The sequence below is a fragment of the Centruroides vittatus genome, unplaced genomic scaffold (assembly GCF_030686945.1).
Source record: "Centruroides vittatus isolate TY-2023 unplaced genomic scaffold, ASM3068694v2 contig_974, whole genome shotgun sequence".
In the NCBI taxonomy this organism is placed as follows: Eukaryota; Metazoa; Arthropoda; class Arachnida; order Scorpiones; family Buthidae; genus Centruroides; species Centruroides vittatus.
The window spans coordinates 170,311-186,658 of record NW_027122647.1 but is presented as its reverse complement, the minus strand read 5'-3'; the positions used below and the strand labels follow the sequence as shown (position 1 = coordinate 186,658).

The window sequence follows — 16,348 nt, the reverse complement described above, 5'->3', positions numbered from 1 at the left end:
TATCACAGATAAATTCTGACATTACGGTAACGTTTTCATTTGGAGGTTTGCGTATGATTTTTAAGAATTGCCGGAGTTGTGTGGATAAAAATTCTGAGTATGTTCAACTACACAATTTAAATATATTTTGTGTAAGTCGTCATAATATATTTTTAATATTAATTTTTGACAAACTGTATTTAAATGGCTACATAAAAGTTATTAGAGCATACATTAAGTATTATTTCCAAAATTTTTAAATTGTTGTGACTACTCTGACACCTACTTTAACACGTGCAGAGAAAGTGGCTTAACTAGTCAACACGTGTCTAGCCACTTCCGATTGTGATCGACCAACGAAAATCTCCGGCGGATTGATACTGACAAAATGTTTGTTTACAGTTTTATAATTTATAACTTTACATTAACATTATATTCAAGAGTAAACAATCTTTATTTTAAATTGAAGTAGAGAACATTTGAAGAAAAATGGAGATATTACTTTGAATTTGAATCACAATAAGCTCAACGAAATGGTGTATGATTAAGAAAGTATTATTGCAACAAACTGTGTCACTATTAGTGGTGCAGTAACCAGAAATGATTATGAAACGTTACTGCAACAGAAACTGACTGAAAATTCACCAAAATCGACCAGTTATTAGAATCCAGCGTATCGATTATTCGTGGTAATGCAGTCTGCAAAATATGTATTGGCTAATTATAATTAGAAAACACTTCCGCGCTCAGTCAATAGTGCGGATACGGTCCGTTGCCCGAGCTAAAGAATCCACAACGGTGCCATATTCCCCGACATTGAGTGTACCGAATGCCGCCACGACTTCCGGAGGAGGATTAAAATGGCATGGAACGTGATGAGCAGATTCAGTTCACAAATAGGCTACATTAGCCTATGCTAATCCACGTATTCACTAAAATTATCAAAACACAGCTCTACGTATTACAATATACTCACTATTCTTTATAAACTTAATATATGATACAACGAATCACTTAACTGACCAATATATTAAACAATTAGTTCACAATTTACATACAATTTGGAATAACGTAAAATGAATATTTTCCAGCTATGGGAACTGAAATTCCTGTGTGCTTGTTATAATTCGGGATCCGTTTCGTTTCATATGCTCTTCTTTATATTCTATCAAACTTAATGTTTTTAAATAAAATTTATCTATGATATTTATTTTCTTGCTTATATAAAATCCAGGTAAACAAGTTATTATACCAAAAGATCGGAAAATAAAGAACTCAAACTCTTGTTTATTCTCAATTTGTGTTTTAGTTTTATGTCTAAGAATCTTCGTCCTTCGAATTGTTTGCCCATTTAAATTCGTTGGTGCTTTGCAGTTTATTTATCTTTTCGCTCATTTTGAATAAATCTTTTTTCAATCTGAAAGAAAAAATCCTTAGTAAATGTATTTATTTGTTACGGCGCGTACAAAATTTATATTTTACTTTGTTTTCTGTTCGACGATCTGATCGAGATTCGTGGCCAATTCCTTCACTATTCTGGCTAGCTGTCGACGATTTAGAATTTTATATTAAATTACACCTATGACTCAATTTCCGGTATTTTATTTGGTATACGTACTTTTGATATCTGTCTTCTCTTTTCTGTTAAATGTATCACTTTTTCATTCTGTAAAGATATTAAAATTATTTTAGTGAACTTAAAGAATGTATGAGAACAAATGTTTCCAATCTGTAGGCATTAAGATTTTTTTTTTTATCATCATCATACTTCATGGATTTGCAGTAGACACGAGAACCAACATATCAGAATTCTTAGAATAAATAACTCAAAGGATTTCCTAATATCGGACGGAGTTACGGTCATCTATGAAAAATTCTTGAAGATTCGGTCCATATACAAAAGTGTAGTCTATAGTTATTTTTGGTAATATCAAAGTTTATGTACTGAGAAGTGAAGCTCACGCGGCACATTGGATTTCAAACTGCACACGATATATTGGGTGCTGCTAGCTGGCCCAACACTGGCCTAGTGGATAAGACTATGGAACTCTGGTAATCGGTCACGGATTTACGCCTGACCGACGGGCCGGCAGAGCGAGTTTTCCTAGTTTCTTCAAGTGTCTAACACCAAAATAGGAGGCAGTTTTCGGCAGAAAGTCCACCTGTGAGGCATTCCCCGGTTGATAGATTTCCAACGAATTGCATTGCCTTATCCGAATAATCTTTTAAGTGTTACGTAAGGTTCCTATGGCCTTTGTATTTCAAAACTTTAATATTGTCAAAAGTATTTAAGACTATGCTCCTAGTTTCTTGGAATGGCAGCCTTTAGCTATTTTGGTTATTGCATATCAAACTTATAATTAGCAACTTAAATCACAGTTTTTAGCTAATTGACTGTTTAACTTTCATGATTACCCCAATCAAAATGTTGCATAACATTGCAACACCCTCTATATTATAATTTTTTACCATTTCTGACTGTCCTGCGGGCACTAAGTCTTTTTCTCACTTATAGGTTTAACTAAATCATGCTAAAATTAGAGGAAAATTAGAATATTACGTTAAAAAATTTCTAAACATTACTACCAATCTTCAATTAGTTAAATATGGGTGACAACCATAAATGCCACTCACCATTTCTGTCATGGATTGCCACAGTTGTGTTCGAACGAACTGCAACGCCTCGTCGACGCTCTTATCGGTTTCCTCTTTACTGAAACTATAATGTTAAACCAACAGCGACCAGAACTAATTGCATTAGTTTAATACCTTACCTAATTTCTTGAACGGTATTATCCAAAACACTTAACACGATTTCCAAATTTGTCAGATCCGATAATTTCTTATTTAAATTTTTCCCACTCCAAAATTTTGTTCTTTTCAGAGATTCTAGAAAATACAAACAGTAATTAAATTTTGTTGTTCTTCATTCGTTGCGATACGAACACTCTACGAAATACGCTGGACTATTGTTTCGTATGGTTGCTTCTTTCTTAAATTTGTGGTGTTCACCGCAATTGTCCGTTTTAGTGAGTGTAAATGTCTCTTACTTTATTTTGCACTCATAAAAGACAACCCGTTGTGCTCGTAACACGAAAAACTAACCAGCCCATAGCTTATGATGTGTCAGTGCCTCGTGCTTTCAAATCAATCAAAATCTGTACTAAGCTACAGCTCTATTCCTCAACACTAACACTAATTTTTAGTATTGTTATTTTACAAATTAAAATTCAACTCTAACCTGTTAAAATATGAGAATCGCTTCGCAATTTTCTATCTTGTGTTTTTTGTAATCTCTTAGGATTTTGCCTCTTCACTCTGAAGTTTGTAGACTTTCCAAATTGAAAAATTGAAGTAAAAATTATTGTATTTATAACTCAAACACTAAAATATATAGATAAATACTCACAAAATTGTGTGAATTTCTATTTTTTGAACTACTTTTAACGTCCGAATTCTTATTTTGATACAGAAGAGACTTGCTTCTGGTTAAATATGAAAATCCACTGCTTTGCTTTCCTGTATCTTCTCCTCGTTTACAGTTGATACTCTCATCTCTTTGCTCACTTGTAGCAATTTTATTCATCCGATCACGTGACCTAGATGATCGTTGCTCTTTATCATCCTGTTTCGAATCCAAATTCACTACCTTAACTATTGAATCTATTGTTTTTTGTTCCTGTTTAATTATGTCTGTATCAATTTCGCTACATGGTATTGTCGTCGAAGTGTTCCTGGAATTCGGAGCCTCTTCCATTTTGCTTTCACGAAAAATCCGAAGACTTTTATGCCCATTCTGATAATCGTCCAACGCGCTTGTGTCTATAAAACAGATATTTTTAATCTAAATTGATTAATATTAGCAATTACAACTAATAAAATCCTTACATATTTTTGCTTTTTCAGGTTGCTACAATTAAAAGAAAATGCAAATTAATTCGTAAGTTGCACGACTGCAAATAATAGCCAGGTTGAGGCCGAAGTTTTAAATGCGGGAACGTTCGACGTACACGTTTTCGCGTTTAAAACTTCGGCCTCAACCTCGCTAATGCCAAAAAATAACTTACTTCGTGCTTGTTCAAGTCATTTATTTCCCTTAACGGCACTCGTTGGTGGTCATGCGATGTGGATTTGGTCGATACAATTTCGGCACATGTACTTTCAATGGGACTAGGCCAAATACACTTATCCATCTGGGTCCAAATTGCAGTCTTTTCGAGTATGGATGAACTCTGTTTAGGAGTGCTCGCCAAAGAAGCTGAAAGGATTAATTTTGTTAATCATAAGATGAAAGGTTATGACCTTTATTAAAGGTTAACTATAAAGTGAAAGGTGATTTCTTCTCACTTTATAGTTTACGAGTAATTTGTATGTATTTAAGGTGCAGTACTTCTCTTAGAAGCTTCATCCACGAAGACAAATTCCCTCAACAGATTTCGGTTTACTTCATTTTGTTTCCCCAAAGTCAATGGGCATTTTGGCGTTCCTAACGTTTCTCCATTGTCGTTTAATTGCTCTGAACCAAAATATTTTATTTTTAATTGTACAAAATATTTTAAACAATACCTGTTTTTTCCATTGCTATTGCAGATATACGGAGCGGCCCAAACATGAGTTAATCATATTCCAAGTACAATTGCGAATATGAATTGTAAACAAGAGTTTTAGAGCATTCTTTTGAAAAATTGGTAGAAAATGAGGCAGTCCGTACAATGGTTAACTCTTTCGGGCCACCCCGGTACAAATCTTTACCTCTTTTTCTTTTAGTCCCTGATTTTCTTTGGATATTTTGCTGAAATATATTCAAGATTTCAGATGAAATATTAAAAATTAACTCAAATTTCCATACTTACTTCATCGATAAAATTTTCCAGGGAAACATTTAAATTGAAAGTTTGTTTTTCAGCTTCTTTACTAAAATATAAAATAAAGTTTATGTAAATTGCAGATTTTATAAAGATATTTTTTTCTAATTATTATCGTCAATTAAATACTTTTTATGCGTTTTAAATCATCGCCATTCATCATTGTATGAAATACCGTACACCATTCGTGATTTGTATCACAAATGTGGATCCAATAGTGTGTGGCATCCTCCTTTCTATTCATTATGGAGGTTATGACACTTCACGTAAGGTCTCTTCAATGTCCAAACTTAACAAGTTTGTTTAGGTGTCGCCGGTGCACCGAACCAAATTTGACAGAGCATTTGGCAGTCGGAGACCTAAACTCGACCATAGAACTCTTATGAATCCATTCATCCACATGGAAGATTTGTCTAGAACAACCTAGGGATAATTAAAATTTGTACAAAGAAAGGACAGGGAGATAACTTCTAATTAGTATGCCTAGGTCCTTCATTGACATTATCTATTGACGAGTAACAAAGATCTACATAAAATTACCTAATTTATTACAGTGAAAGCATAAGTTGCTTTAATATTTTCGGTTCCATTAAATGCAACGATAATTCACATTCATACGATGCGCATCATATAAGATGGATAGTATGCGAACAGAACCAGCTGTATTATGTGGGGCTCAGCGTAAAATATACGATTAATACTCATCTTTTTAAGATGAGTATTAATCAAGCGTGAGCCCCTACGAGAGCGGGGCCCTATGATACTGCACAAATCTATACGAAGCAGGAACTGTATTCAAAATATAATTCTTAGCATCTAGTGACACTTAATCTGCACTTAATTGTAGTTGATTTATTTCTAAACACACGAAATAAACTTACGCTAAATTTAGTATCAATTTCTTACGGCTGTCGTAAGTTTTCATCTTTCTATTGGGAACAAAAACGGAACTCGATTTCCTCTTCCTACCTGTACTTCAGCTGTTTATTGCCGCAGCTCAAACCGGATGAGGAATTTTCAGGGAGTTTTTTATTTCTTTTTTTGGGCTATAAATTTCATTCGCGGGTTTTATAAAATGCGTAAAGACAATTAAATGGGGATTTTTGTGCAGCAAAAATAAAATGAAAAAACTATTTAATTTCATGGTCTATTTTAAAAAGAAATCGACAGAAATTCATTTTCAAATTTTCTTTAGTTGCCGGTCGGGAATCACGGGGTTTCTAAAACAACTACTGTAAATTATTCATTCCATTGAATTTCTTTTGTATTAAGAAAAACTCTATTTTTAATATGCTGGAGCCTCAAAAAGTCAACTGGCTCGGGCCTCGCTAAATCAGACGCTTCGATTCCAAGTTGTGACGATTTGTTTTGGAACAACTTAGAGTTTACAGGATGACCAGAAATTTATATAATCAATGAAATGCTTCAGAAATCGTTGTAATTGAAGAATCTGAATGATAATTGATATACGTCTTCAGTAATCGGCTTGCGCTCAATATATGCAAATTACGCGTTACGTTTGCATTTTCATAAAGCCCATCGTGGATTAAGCAACGCCAACTGTCTCCGGTGCTACGTTTACTACTTCAATATTCATAACTTTTATAAGGACTTTCCTTCGTTCAGCGCTTAGCACAGAAAAAGTCTGCTTCGAGAGTAAGATTTTTGGCATTTTATGGAAGTGTTTTTGTGACGAAGCAACATGACCACGCACATGGAAAACATGCAGTTTGCATAGGAAGACTTTTTACTTTGTGTACAGACAAAATCAATTACGTTTTGAAGTTAGCTGAAATTATTTTTGTTTCATATATTACCTCGCAAGGAGGAAATGGATGAATTTAGAAATTTAAATCTGTTTATCTTTAATTCTCCTGTTCGTTATGAGAAAGTTTGAAGGATTATGCTACGTGGAATGCTTCTGTATGTAACTATGCGTCTCTTTAATAAAATAGTTCATCAGCTATTTGTTTCCTGTTATCCACAGCATTTCTTCTTTTACCTTTGGCCCATCGTCACAATCTTCATCAGCATCTTCCTGTCGCACATCTTTCTCCATGTCGGAACTTTCGCCACTTTGTAAAACGTAATTATTGTAAAAAAGCAGCTGGATACCACAATCAGGTGCACATATTTCGCATTGAATACGGGAAGCAATTTCACTCTCCAAAATCATCAAAACACTTGCTCGATAATTCACGTGTTGAGCCTAATCGTTTGTTGGAAGTGTTTTTGCTCCATAGATTCACCCCGCAAAATAACTTAACGCACGTCCTCGAGCGATTCCCTTAATTGTACTAACGAATAATACACAGCACGAGGAGTGCCCAATCCTGTGTATTTAATAAACAATACTCGATTTAATGACCGTAGCATTACATAACATTTTTGTAAACACCCCACTTTGTTACGCATCGTAACGATTGTTTGGCAAAAGTTATGTAACCTGCTATTAACAATATATAATGGTACATAAAAAACATTGTGCCAATTTTTGTCGGACTTCATTTTGGCGAAAGAGCAAGTTGCAAAACTTGCCTGGTGAAGCCGGGAAAGTTATGCAACTCGTTGATGAATTTTTTTGTGAATAATCTGTTCTAGATATGTCCAGTCCCGTCCCTCACCCTTATTAAGAGTTTGGAATACATAATTGGTATGGGAAAAGACCCTCTTGGTGCCCACGAAAAGGAAAAAGTGAAAAATGAAAACAAGGCTAGGGCCTCGGGCCCTCGATAATCTTCGATACGATTCTTTTTGTTAATCATATTTTTTCTCATTTTATGGTAAAAATATTCAACAAAACGTGAAATCCCATTAAATTCATCCCTTCGACTACACAATTTCTAATTCATTCAAACAATTAAAAGGACTTTTTTAATTATACCCATCGTGAATTTGGCCAGGTCCACAATGAGGATGATGAGGAACGAAGCCCGACATATCCGGAACAGACCAGCCCCTAAAAAATTCATCCCGTATTCGATTCCGGATTTTCCAGAGCGGTAGTCCGACGCCTCAACCCTCTCGACCGTCTGGTTGTCTAAACAAAATTTGGTTAAAAGTATGATTATATTTATAGTTAGTGTAAAGGAATATTTAGAATAATTATTAAAAAATCCGTAGCATGAATTTCACTCTTGACGTAATAATTCAACAATGGAAGATGCAAATTAGATGCAGAAAAAGTACGAAAGGAGTAAGATGTTACGCCAAAAAAATTATACAGGTAAATACAGTAACTTTGACATTGAATTGTTTTTTTTTATAAGAATTAGAAGAAGAAAATTAAATTTTAAGAAAAACACGCTTAAATATGGGCGATTTTGATTATTGCAAACACCGAGAAGGTACCGGTATCTTAATATTTAAATCCCGAGAATCTTAATATTTAAATTAGTTGACGCGTGATGTAGCTCGAACGAAATCGAAATTAATTCAGGTAAAGACTAAAACGTTTGAACTAATATTTTAAAATTCGTTAGTATGGATTGTCGAGCTTAGTACTGACACTACAATTGGTTGAACAGGTGTAAAATTATGAACACACAACAAATTGTTCTGAAAAGGAGAACACTTTAGTTAGAATGGCGTCCTCCAGGGTCAAGAAAGTGCTTTAAAATTCTGAAATGTATGAAAATATTACAGACGTAACGACCCGTACATGAAAGGAAACGTTTGTTTTGAGTTAAAGGTAAGAAACTTAATAAGGATGAGGAGAAACAAAATTTTGTAATAGTCCATGGACGAGAATCACTACAAGAAGCGAATGGATAGTATTGTGGTCTATTTCGGGCGTACCAAAATCAACTTTCTATAAAAATTTGACTCCTGGATATTGAATTTTCTAACCCAGTTTTCAAGAAATCTTGTAGATAGGTAATGGGTGAAATATGAATGTTATCAATGCATCATTACTGTTTCTTAGATGAAGTATCACATGTCATACTTCGCCTATGAGGTACAGTACGTGAAGTAGACTATTACATCCAAATTATGCCAAATGCATGTCACTTAACCATTCATTCATAACAATAGCTGAAACAGTACTACCAGAGATCAGACTATTCAATTTAATACGATGGGTCGTCCTCCCTTGCAACAGGATAACGTATTGTAAAATCAATCTGTTCTCAAAATTGAAATAAAACTGAAAAAACAATGAGACCATACTTCGCTCTCTCAAGTGTTCTGTTAAATTAGGCCCCTTAAACAAAATTCTTAAACAAAACTCACAAAATTCTTTCTATTCCTTTGCACAGGCCTTATATTCTTCATTCTCTCTCTTTACTAAATTGAAATAGAATAATCGCATCTTTCAGACTTCCTAGTACAAATAAATTCATTTCAGGAAGAAAACCTATCTGGGTGTTATAATTAAGGGGCATTGGTAATAGATTTATGTAGCCTATAAACTTTTTAGGTAGGTCTGGAGACATTTATGTCTCCCTTTATCTAAAAATAAGTGTTTATTTTCCTCTGCCCTTTCTAGTAGTCTTTTGGAGGCAACACACTTGCTACTGTTCTGTAAATTAATAGCAATAAATGTGGGCATTGTGTGAAGAAAATGTTCAGGAATCAAGTAAACATTGTTTACTTTAAGAATATTTCTTCTTTTTTATAAAATATAACTAAAAATGGACAATTCGTTTTGTAATTATCGCCACATTTTGATATTTTTAAGGGGGCGTATATTAGTTTACAGGTCGTTGCTGTATTATGAATTGAACATCCTTTGGTAGTTGACGCGATATTGATCCATTTACAGCGCGTTAATCTACGTGAATCTTCTTGCAATTTTCCGTGTATTGCATAATTAATAATTTATGCAAATATCCTTATCCTATATCCACATTTATGCAGTTATATTGTTTAAAAAATATATTTAAAAGTTGGGGAAGCTCAGAAGGAATGTAGACTAATATAACAATTATTAGTCTATTTTTCAAAAAGATCAAATCAGAATTAAATATTACTATTATATAGTTATTACTTTTTGAATTGATTTAATTTCCTTAACTTTTTTCTTAAATAATAAACAGAGTCCGCTGAAAGGACGTCCAGGGCCTAATGGTTTTTGAGCTAAAGTAATTATAATAATTATCATTATTTTTAATTAGTTTATCAGGTATTGAAGTCATCCAGGTTTCTGTAACTCCCAAAATGTCAGTATTATTTAATAGATAAATAAAGTCATTTGCAGTGATTTTTTTTTTAGTCCTTGACAATTCTAGTTAATTATTTTTAGTTGAGTTTTATTATGGTTTTCATCTTTATTATTTAGTTGGTTCATTTTATCTGATGTTGCTGGTTGAGATAGATATTTTAAGGAGAAAATTCTAAAAAATCATCAGCATAAACCAGTTGTTTTTGAATAAAGCAATAAGTAATTTTTTGTTGATTTATAAGCAAGTAATCACCACGTAATTTAACCTGAATGCAATATTCCCTCTACTTTTTGGTTAATGTAACCCTTGGTGCCAAGATGGCGGCTTGTCTTTGATTCCAGCAAGGAAACAGTGGGGACGCACGTTCTAACCCAACCTAACCTATTCTAATAATTTGGTTGCCAATAATTATGGTAATTTATTAGAATAGGTTAGGTTAGAACGTGCGTCCCACCGTTTCCTTGCTGGAATCAGAGACGAATTGCCATCTTGGCACCAAGGGTTACATTAACCTAATTTTTTTTTGTAGATGAGCGGAACATATACTTCTCTGAGCAAAAAAAAATTTTTGCTGAGCAGATTCTGAGCAAGAAATTTTTCTGAGCGCATATATATTAAATATTATTTTTTCCTATAAAAATTAAAATAATTATAGAGATTAAAATTCATTTTAAAACATACTTCCATACAAAATATTATCTTTTGTCAATAATTTAATGTATTTAATCGAAATATACGTAGCAATAATCATGTTGCAGACAGAGAGAAATAAGTAAACAACAATTCAAATCAGTGTGCACGCTCGCCTGCGCAGCACATAAATTCTCGTGCGTGGCAACAATTTGAGTAGTGCGCAGCTTAGAGGAAACATTGCCTGAATGCCACGTTTTTTAAAGTCAATATAATAAGTAATAATTTTTGTCTAATACGAGAGTTTTTAACCAAATCTGTTGATACATTTAGTTTTTGCCAGTTTCCAATTAGATTACATTGTTTCAGTTTATTAAAGGATATGATTATATTATTTCTCAATTGATTGGACTTGAGGATAACGCATTTAATGTCATTTAATGTTAATTTTATCGTTAGGAATATTGATATAGATTTAATATCTTCGTCCATAGTACAACGTATATTTAAAGAGTGATTCAATAAATTCAGGACTTCTTTATGATTCGCATCTGTAAACGATTTTGAATAATCATAAATTATTAGTTTATTATTATTAAGTATATTATTGAGAGAGTCAATCTTAAATTGCATTAACTCTGTCAATCCGGAGTTTAATTATTTCTTGATCAATCTTTTCATTTCTTTCGTTAATTAAATGGAGTTGGACAAATTCATTATGAATGCCACTAATTTCTTTTTGAATATATTCAAATTGATGATCTAATTTTTCGTTACTTGCAGTAATTAAATCAACCACTTTCGACCACAGAGCTGTAGTTGCAGTGTCCGGGGATTCGATATAGTAAATATTTAGTTTTTATTTAGTTTTTATAAAGAAGTATTTGAAGGAAATTTCTCACCTTGCGAAGTAGACGAATCGGATTTTCTTGATTCCACGTAGGTAGTAATCAAATTTTTTTCTCCATTCGAAGGTTTAGGATTAATGACTGACTGATTAGAACGATGGATAGGCGGTCTACCTCGTTTCGTAGGAGTTTTCTGTAATGGACCAGGATTCGGTACTATTCCGGCTATTATTAATAGCAGTAGTATCATCTTAAGATTAACCATTTTAGGATAGATAATTAAGTAAATACTTATATTAAGAAATTATTCGATTTGAAGAGAGTGAGATGAAAAGTCACCCACATTTATGCAGATATAATTAGCTTAAATGTGATAAATTTCTGGAAAGTTAAATTCCAAGTTAGGATATTTTGATCGTTTCGCATCAAATAAACCTTCTTGCATATCTTCACAATTTTGAAGAATTACAGAAAACTTGTGCAAGAAAGTTAATTTGAATCTAGCTCTTCTTTCAAATAAAATGATGTCAACATTATTTTAATAAATCCCTTTACTTGATTTACTTGAATTATTGAAACTGTCGTACAGGTTTGTGTGTGTGTAAATTTGAGGCTCTTCGAATAAAGTATAGTTTTTCTGGAGAATTTAAGATCAATATGCATCTATCCAAACGACTACGTTACCTGTTTGCGCCAATACAGAAGTGAAACCAAACACAACACGAATTACTGGTAACACATCTGACGATTTTTCTGTGCCATTTGAATTGGGGGTTTTCAATCCAACGCGCGACATCCCGAAGTATTGCAAGCTATCCCGATATAGGGGAATCTTACAACATCCCTATAAACTCGTTGCGATGCCCTAAGGTTGCCGAGAAAGCTAAAATGAAAACTACTGATTCAGATTTGTGAAGAGAGTCTTCATCAAATTTTAACTAAGCACCTGCTACTGCAATGTTTTGCAGAAAAATCTCTCTTGCAACAAGAATTGGTTATTTTCTACATACTTTCTGCAAATGGTAATTGGTTACTTTATTTTCTGCAAGGCTCTACTTCCAGCAACAAAGAATGTCTTGAAACAATTTGCTTTCTCGTACCGTCCTTAAATGTATGGTTTAATTTTCCTGTTTCAGGTTATAAGAAACCCATCAGTAATTTGTATGCATAAATTTCTTCTTAGAGAAAAGAAACTTCGTATTTTTGGTAACGGTCATGCTTGAGTAAAAGGATTTGAAGAGATTAAATTGAAGTGCTTTTGGATATTAACCTTTCGAGTCGTATTTCTCGTATGCATCTGGCAATTTGCAGATACATGGACTAATTTGGTTCCAATGTTAAATATTTGTAGAATTAAAGTTTGTTTTGATTACTGTTAGCTTTTTCTTAGCTGTATTGTATTATTTAGTGTGTTAAATTCCTTGCAATATTAATGTCTGTGTGCAGGTTTTGAGGGATTGGAAAATCAAGCAAAGAGCATGTATTGAGGAATTGGGAGGTCGAGCAAAGTGCAGAAAATAGTAGTTAACGTAATATCTGATGTATTTAGCAGTGGCGTGCCGTGACATTTGATGATAGGGAAGCTGTGTTTCTGTAAGAAGCCGACTTCCAGGGGCAATCAGTTAATTGCGCGTCAGTGATGTCTAGGGTCCATTCGTACGTGCGTGGTGGCGGAAGAGACGTATCTGACAAAAACCGACAAAAAAAAAACATAAAACATACATATACTATGTACAAAATAGTTTGCTTTAAAACAATCAGCCGTTCGGACATCCTGGGCGTCGATGTGGTTCTTTAATGGTCGATCGAAGGTGGCCCCGGGACAGTGGCGTTGACAAGTCTTTAGGGCACGGGGAGACTTCCTCTGTTGGCGTTGGGGACACGGTCTAAGTCCGAAGTGGCACGGGTTACGGGTTGGCATAATAGACGAGAAATTGTTTTTTTTTTTTTTTTTTGCGCGCGTTGACATACGGCGTCTTGGTTATTCGGAACGTTAACCGAGTGCAAGGTGTCCTCGATTGTCGGAGATTATATCAATTTCCGTTCTTTCTTTTGTCCATCTGATTAGTCGTTCTCCCTCAATCACGCTTCCCGAGTGGTCGGTCCCTGGTTACTAAACGTAACGAGACTCTTACCTGGAGCGCAAGAAAAGTCAAAATCGAAGACGAATTCGATCTTCCACCGATGACAGGACGACTTCCTTCCGCCATTTATGGTTTCTGCCTGGCAGTTTGGTATAAACAATGAGTGTCCGACTACAAATGACGTTTACCTGTTTTTTTAAAGTAATCAATTTTTCTCTAAATTAACCGTTTTTCGCGTCTTTTGTGACGGTCAGACCTGTCCGGTACATGACATTTCCATAAAAGTTTTAAACAAATACTGGAAATGACAAAAATAAACAATTTACGTATTTTAGTTCTAAAATACAAATAATACATACATAATACAAATTGACATGATACAAACAATAATAGAAAAACTTGTTTTTTTATTTTTTATAAACTAACTCTATTCGGCGATTTTTTTCGGCAAAGTCGTTAATTACTTTATCGTAAAAGTCGCCGGTCGTCGACTCTATCAACGTATTTAAAAGCACTTTTTCTATTGAAAGAGACGCTAGCGACCACGATTTTTCTCCGACCGAGTGTTCCTGGGTCCTGGCCAATGTACGAATTCGCTTCGTGGTCGAAAAACTGCGCTGAACAGACCCACCGGTAGATGGTCTCGTAAAAATTAACGATATTAAATCGTATAATTCTTTTAGTACGTCTTTGTTCGGATTGACATTAATTATAATACTTTTTATGTCTAACGAGTTACTTGTCAATATAGTCCGGACACGAATATAAATATTGCGATTCGCTACGTAATTTAGATAAGTATATTATATGGAAAATTTTTTGATTTAATTCAAAGAATTAAAACACGCTTGGAAAAATTGTTTTTCATAATATTAAAATTATTAACATTTAAAAGTGATAAAAAATTTAAAGATTTTCTGACAATATAATTACAGTATAATTAAAAGAAAATTATAATTAAGTATAACTTTGCGAAGAAACGTACATAAAAATAACATAGATTTAAAAAGTAAAGAGTATTCATAAACAATTCACGTAATCAGACAGCTCCCTGCCAGTGGCTAAGGGATAGAATCGTTGAAAGCGTTATGGTGTGTAGCATCCACCGGCTAAACCGGCCGAGGTTGGTGCTCTGTAAAGCGCATGCGCCAATGCCCTCTGGCTGCTTTACACCATTCAGTTATTCTCGCCGTGAAAGCTGTCTCGGAAGCGCTTCCATTCCGCCACTGATTATTCAAATATACAATAGCAATCTTATCGTTTTTTTCACATGTAGTATAGAAATTTGTAATAAGATACGTAATGCGGTTATAATAAAATATTAATTTTAATTTATTCAAAGTACGTGAAAATTTATATTTTAGAAAATACAAGGGAAGGTTATTGGAAGGTGGAAGCGGCGCTTCCACCGCTTCCAATGACGGCACGCCACTGGTATTTAGAGTACTATGATTAATAAAAGTAAACAATTCTATATTATATAAATAATTTTAAATTCTCAAGTTTTACATGTAAACATTGAATTCCATATATTATTCCCACAAAATTCTAATTCATATACAGACGTCCATTTTTGTTCTTGGAGAATATATAAAATGCTTTTCGAACCAATCAGTCCGTCATTGGGAGGTCGAGGATACTTGCGATCAATTAATGCTATGAATTAATACTTGTAGAATTGATTTATGTCTTCCGTTCATAGACTAACACGAAGATTACGAGCATAATTAGAAGACTCTTGGAGAGACCTTTGTCCTTCAGTAGAAAGAGACTATTTAATGACAATATCTAATTTAATTGAAATCTTACATACGGTCATTGACAAAAAGTTATGCACTGAAGAGACAGTGATAAAATGAAACGAAACTTTCTTAGTACCATCGTCATTAAGTTCACACTAAGTGATTACAATATCATTGCAAAAGGACAATTTCCTTGCAAGTCTTGTAAGACTTCCTCTTGTCTGGATATGTGCGGCAATATGATCGGGCATGGATGCATATTGACATTTATACTATCCTGCTGTATCCTGCGATCACAATGTTCTATAGAACAAAGCCAGCTGGTTTCACAAATTCTTGATGGATGCAAATCTGGAGACGAGAAACACCAAGAAAGTACATGACAGGCATTCCTTGGAAACCCTAGCTGTGTATGGCTGTCTGTTAGCTTGCAGAAACACGGCTGTTTGCAGCTATCAGGAAAGGCAAAACACAAAGATACAGGATTTCCTGAACCACTGCTGTCGCTGCCCTTGCACCATTACTAAGTCGTAAGATAGTTCCTCAGACTGGCATTCCAGCAGTGGGAATAGTGTGCTGCTCAACAATAAAAACAGGATTGAAGTGCTTATCAGTGGACTTATACATAACACGGTGGTCTTCCATTCCCAAACATAACTGAAATTTGTCACTAAAGATATGTGCTGCAAGTCCATAGCAGTCAATGATTCTGTCACTGCACCATTGCAAACGAAGCCGACAATGTTGGGGTGCTAATAGCAGGATGTACAGCAGCCACCATGCATGCAAATTTGCTTCTGCCAGCCAATAGCATGGAAAGACAGGATTCTGTAGTAGGTTTCCTACTGTCTCTGTGGACAAAGATGCCATTGCACATGCTTATCTCACTATCAGACAATTCTGTCTCCTGTGGTCTCTTGGACATTGAACCTGCCTGCCATGTACACTTGCTTCGATGTAGCCTTGGCACCAACACCACCTAACAGTTGGGTCGGAACAGCTCGGGTGATGACAATTCATCAAAATAGCCATTTT

General features: G+C 34.4%; 1 protein-coding gene across 1 annotated transcript; it reads right to left on the bottom strand.

The window, feature by feature from the left end:
* Positions 1–1,213: 1,213 nt before the first annotated feature.
* LOC136985621 (uncharacterized) lies at positions 1,214–5,842 on the bottom strand. The gene is made up of 12 exons (XM_067282939.1): positions 5,726–5,842; positions 4,833–4,893; positions 4,732–4,771; positions 4,370–4,495; positions 4,047–4,237; positions 3,868–3,889; positions 3,389–3,801; positions 3,221–3,311; positions 2,754–2,868; positions 2,614–2,692; positions 1,462–1,645; positions 1,214–1,396 (listed from the first exon to the last, which is right to left on the bottom strand). Exons 1-11 carry the CDS (start codon positions 5,767–5,769, stop codon positions 1,559–1,561), a joined length of 1,269 nt encoding a protein of 422 aa, XP_067139040.1. The 5' UTR covers positions 5,770–5,842; the 3' UTR covers positions 1,214–1,396; positions 1,462–1,558.
* Between the last annotated feature and the right edge of the window lie 10,506 nt (positions 5,843–16,348).

What these genes read in the sequence shown, in the direction of transcription:
- LOC136985621 (XM_067282939.1), bottom strand. Translation starts at nt 5,769, where the DNA reads ATGAAAACTTACGACAGCCGTAAGAAATTGATACTAAATTTAGC. An exon ending in ACCTGAAAAAGCAAAAATAT is followed by an intron (nt 3,802 to 3,867) that starts GTAAGGATTTTA and finishes TCTGTTTTATAG; the next exon opens with ACACAAGCGCGTTGGACGAT. An exon ending in ATAGAAATTCACACAATTTT is followed by an intron (nt 3,312 to 3,388) that starts GTGAGTATTTAT and finishes CAATTTGGAAAG; the next exon opens with TCTACAAACTTCAGAGTGAA.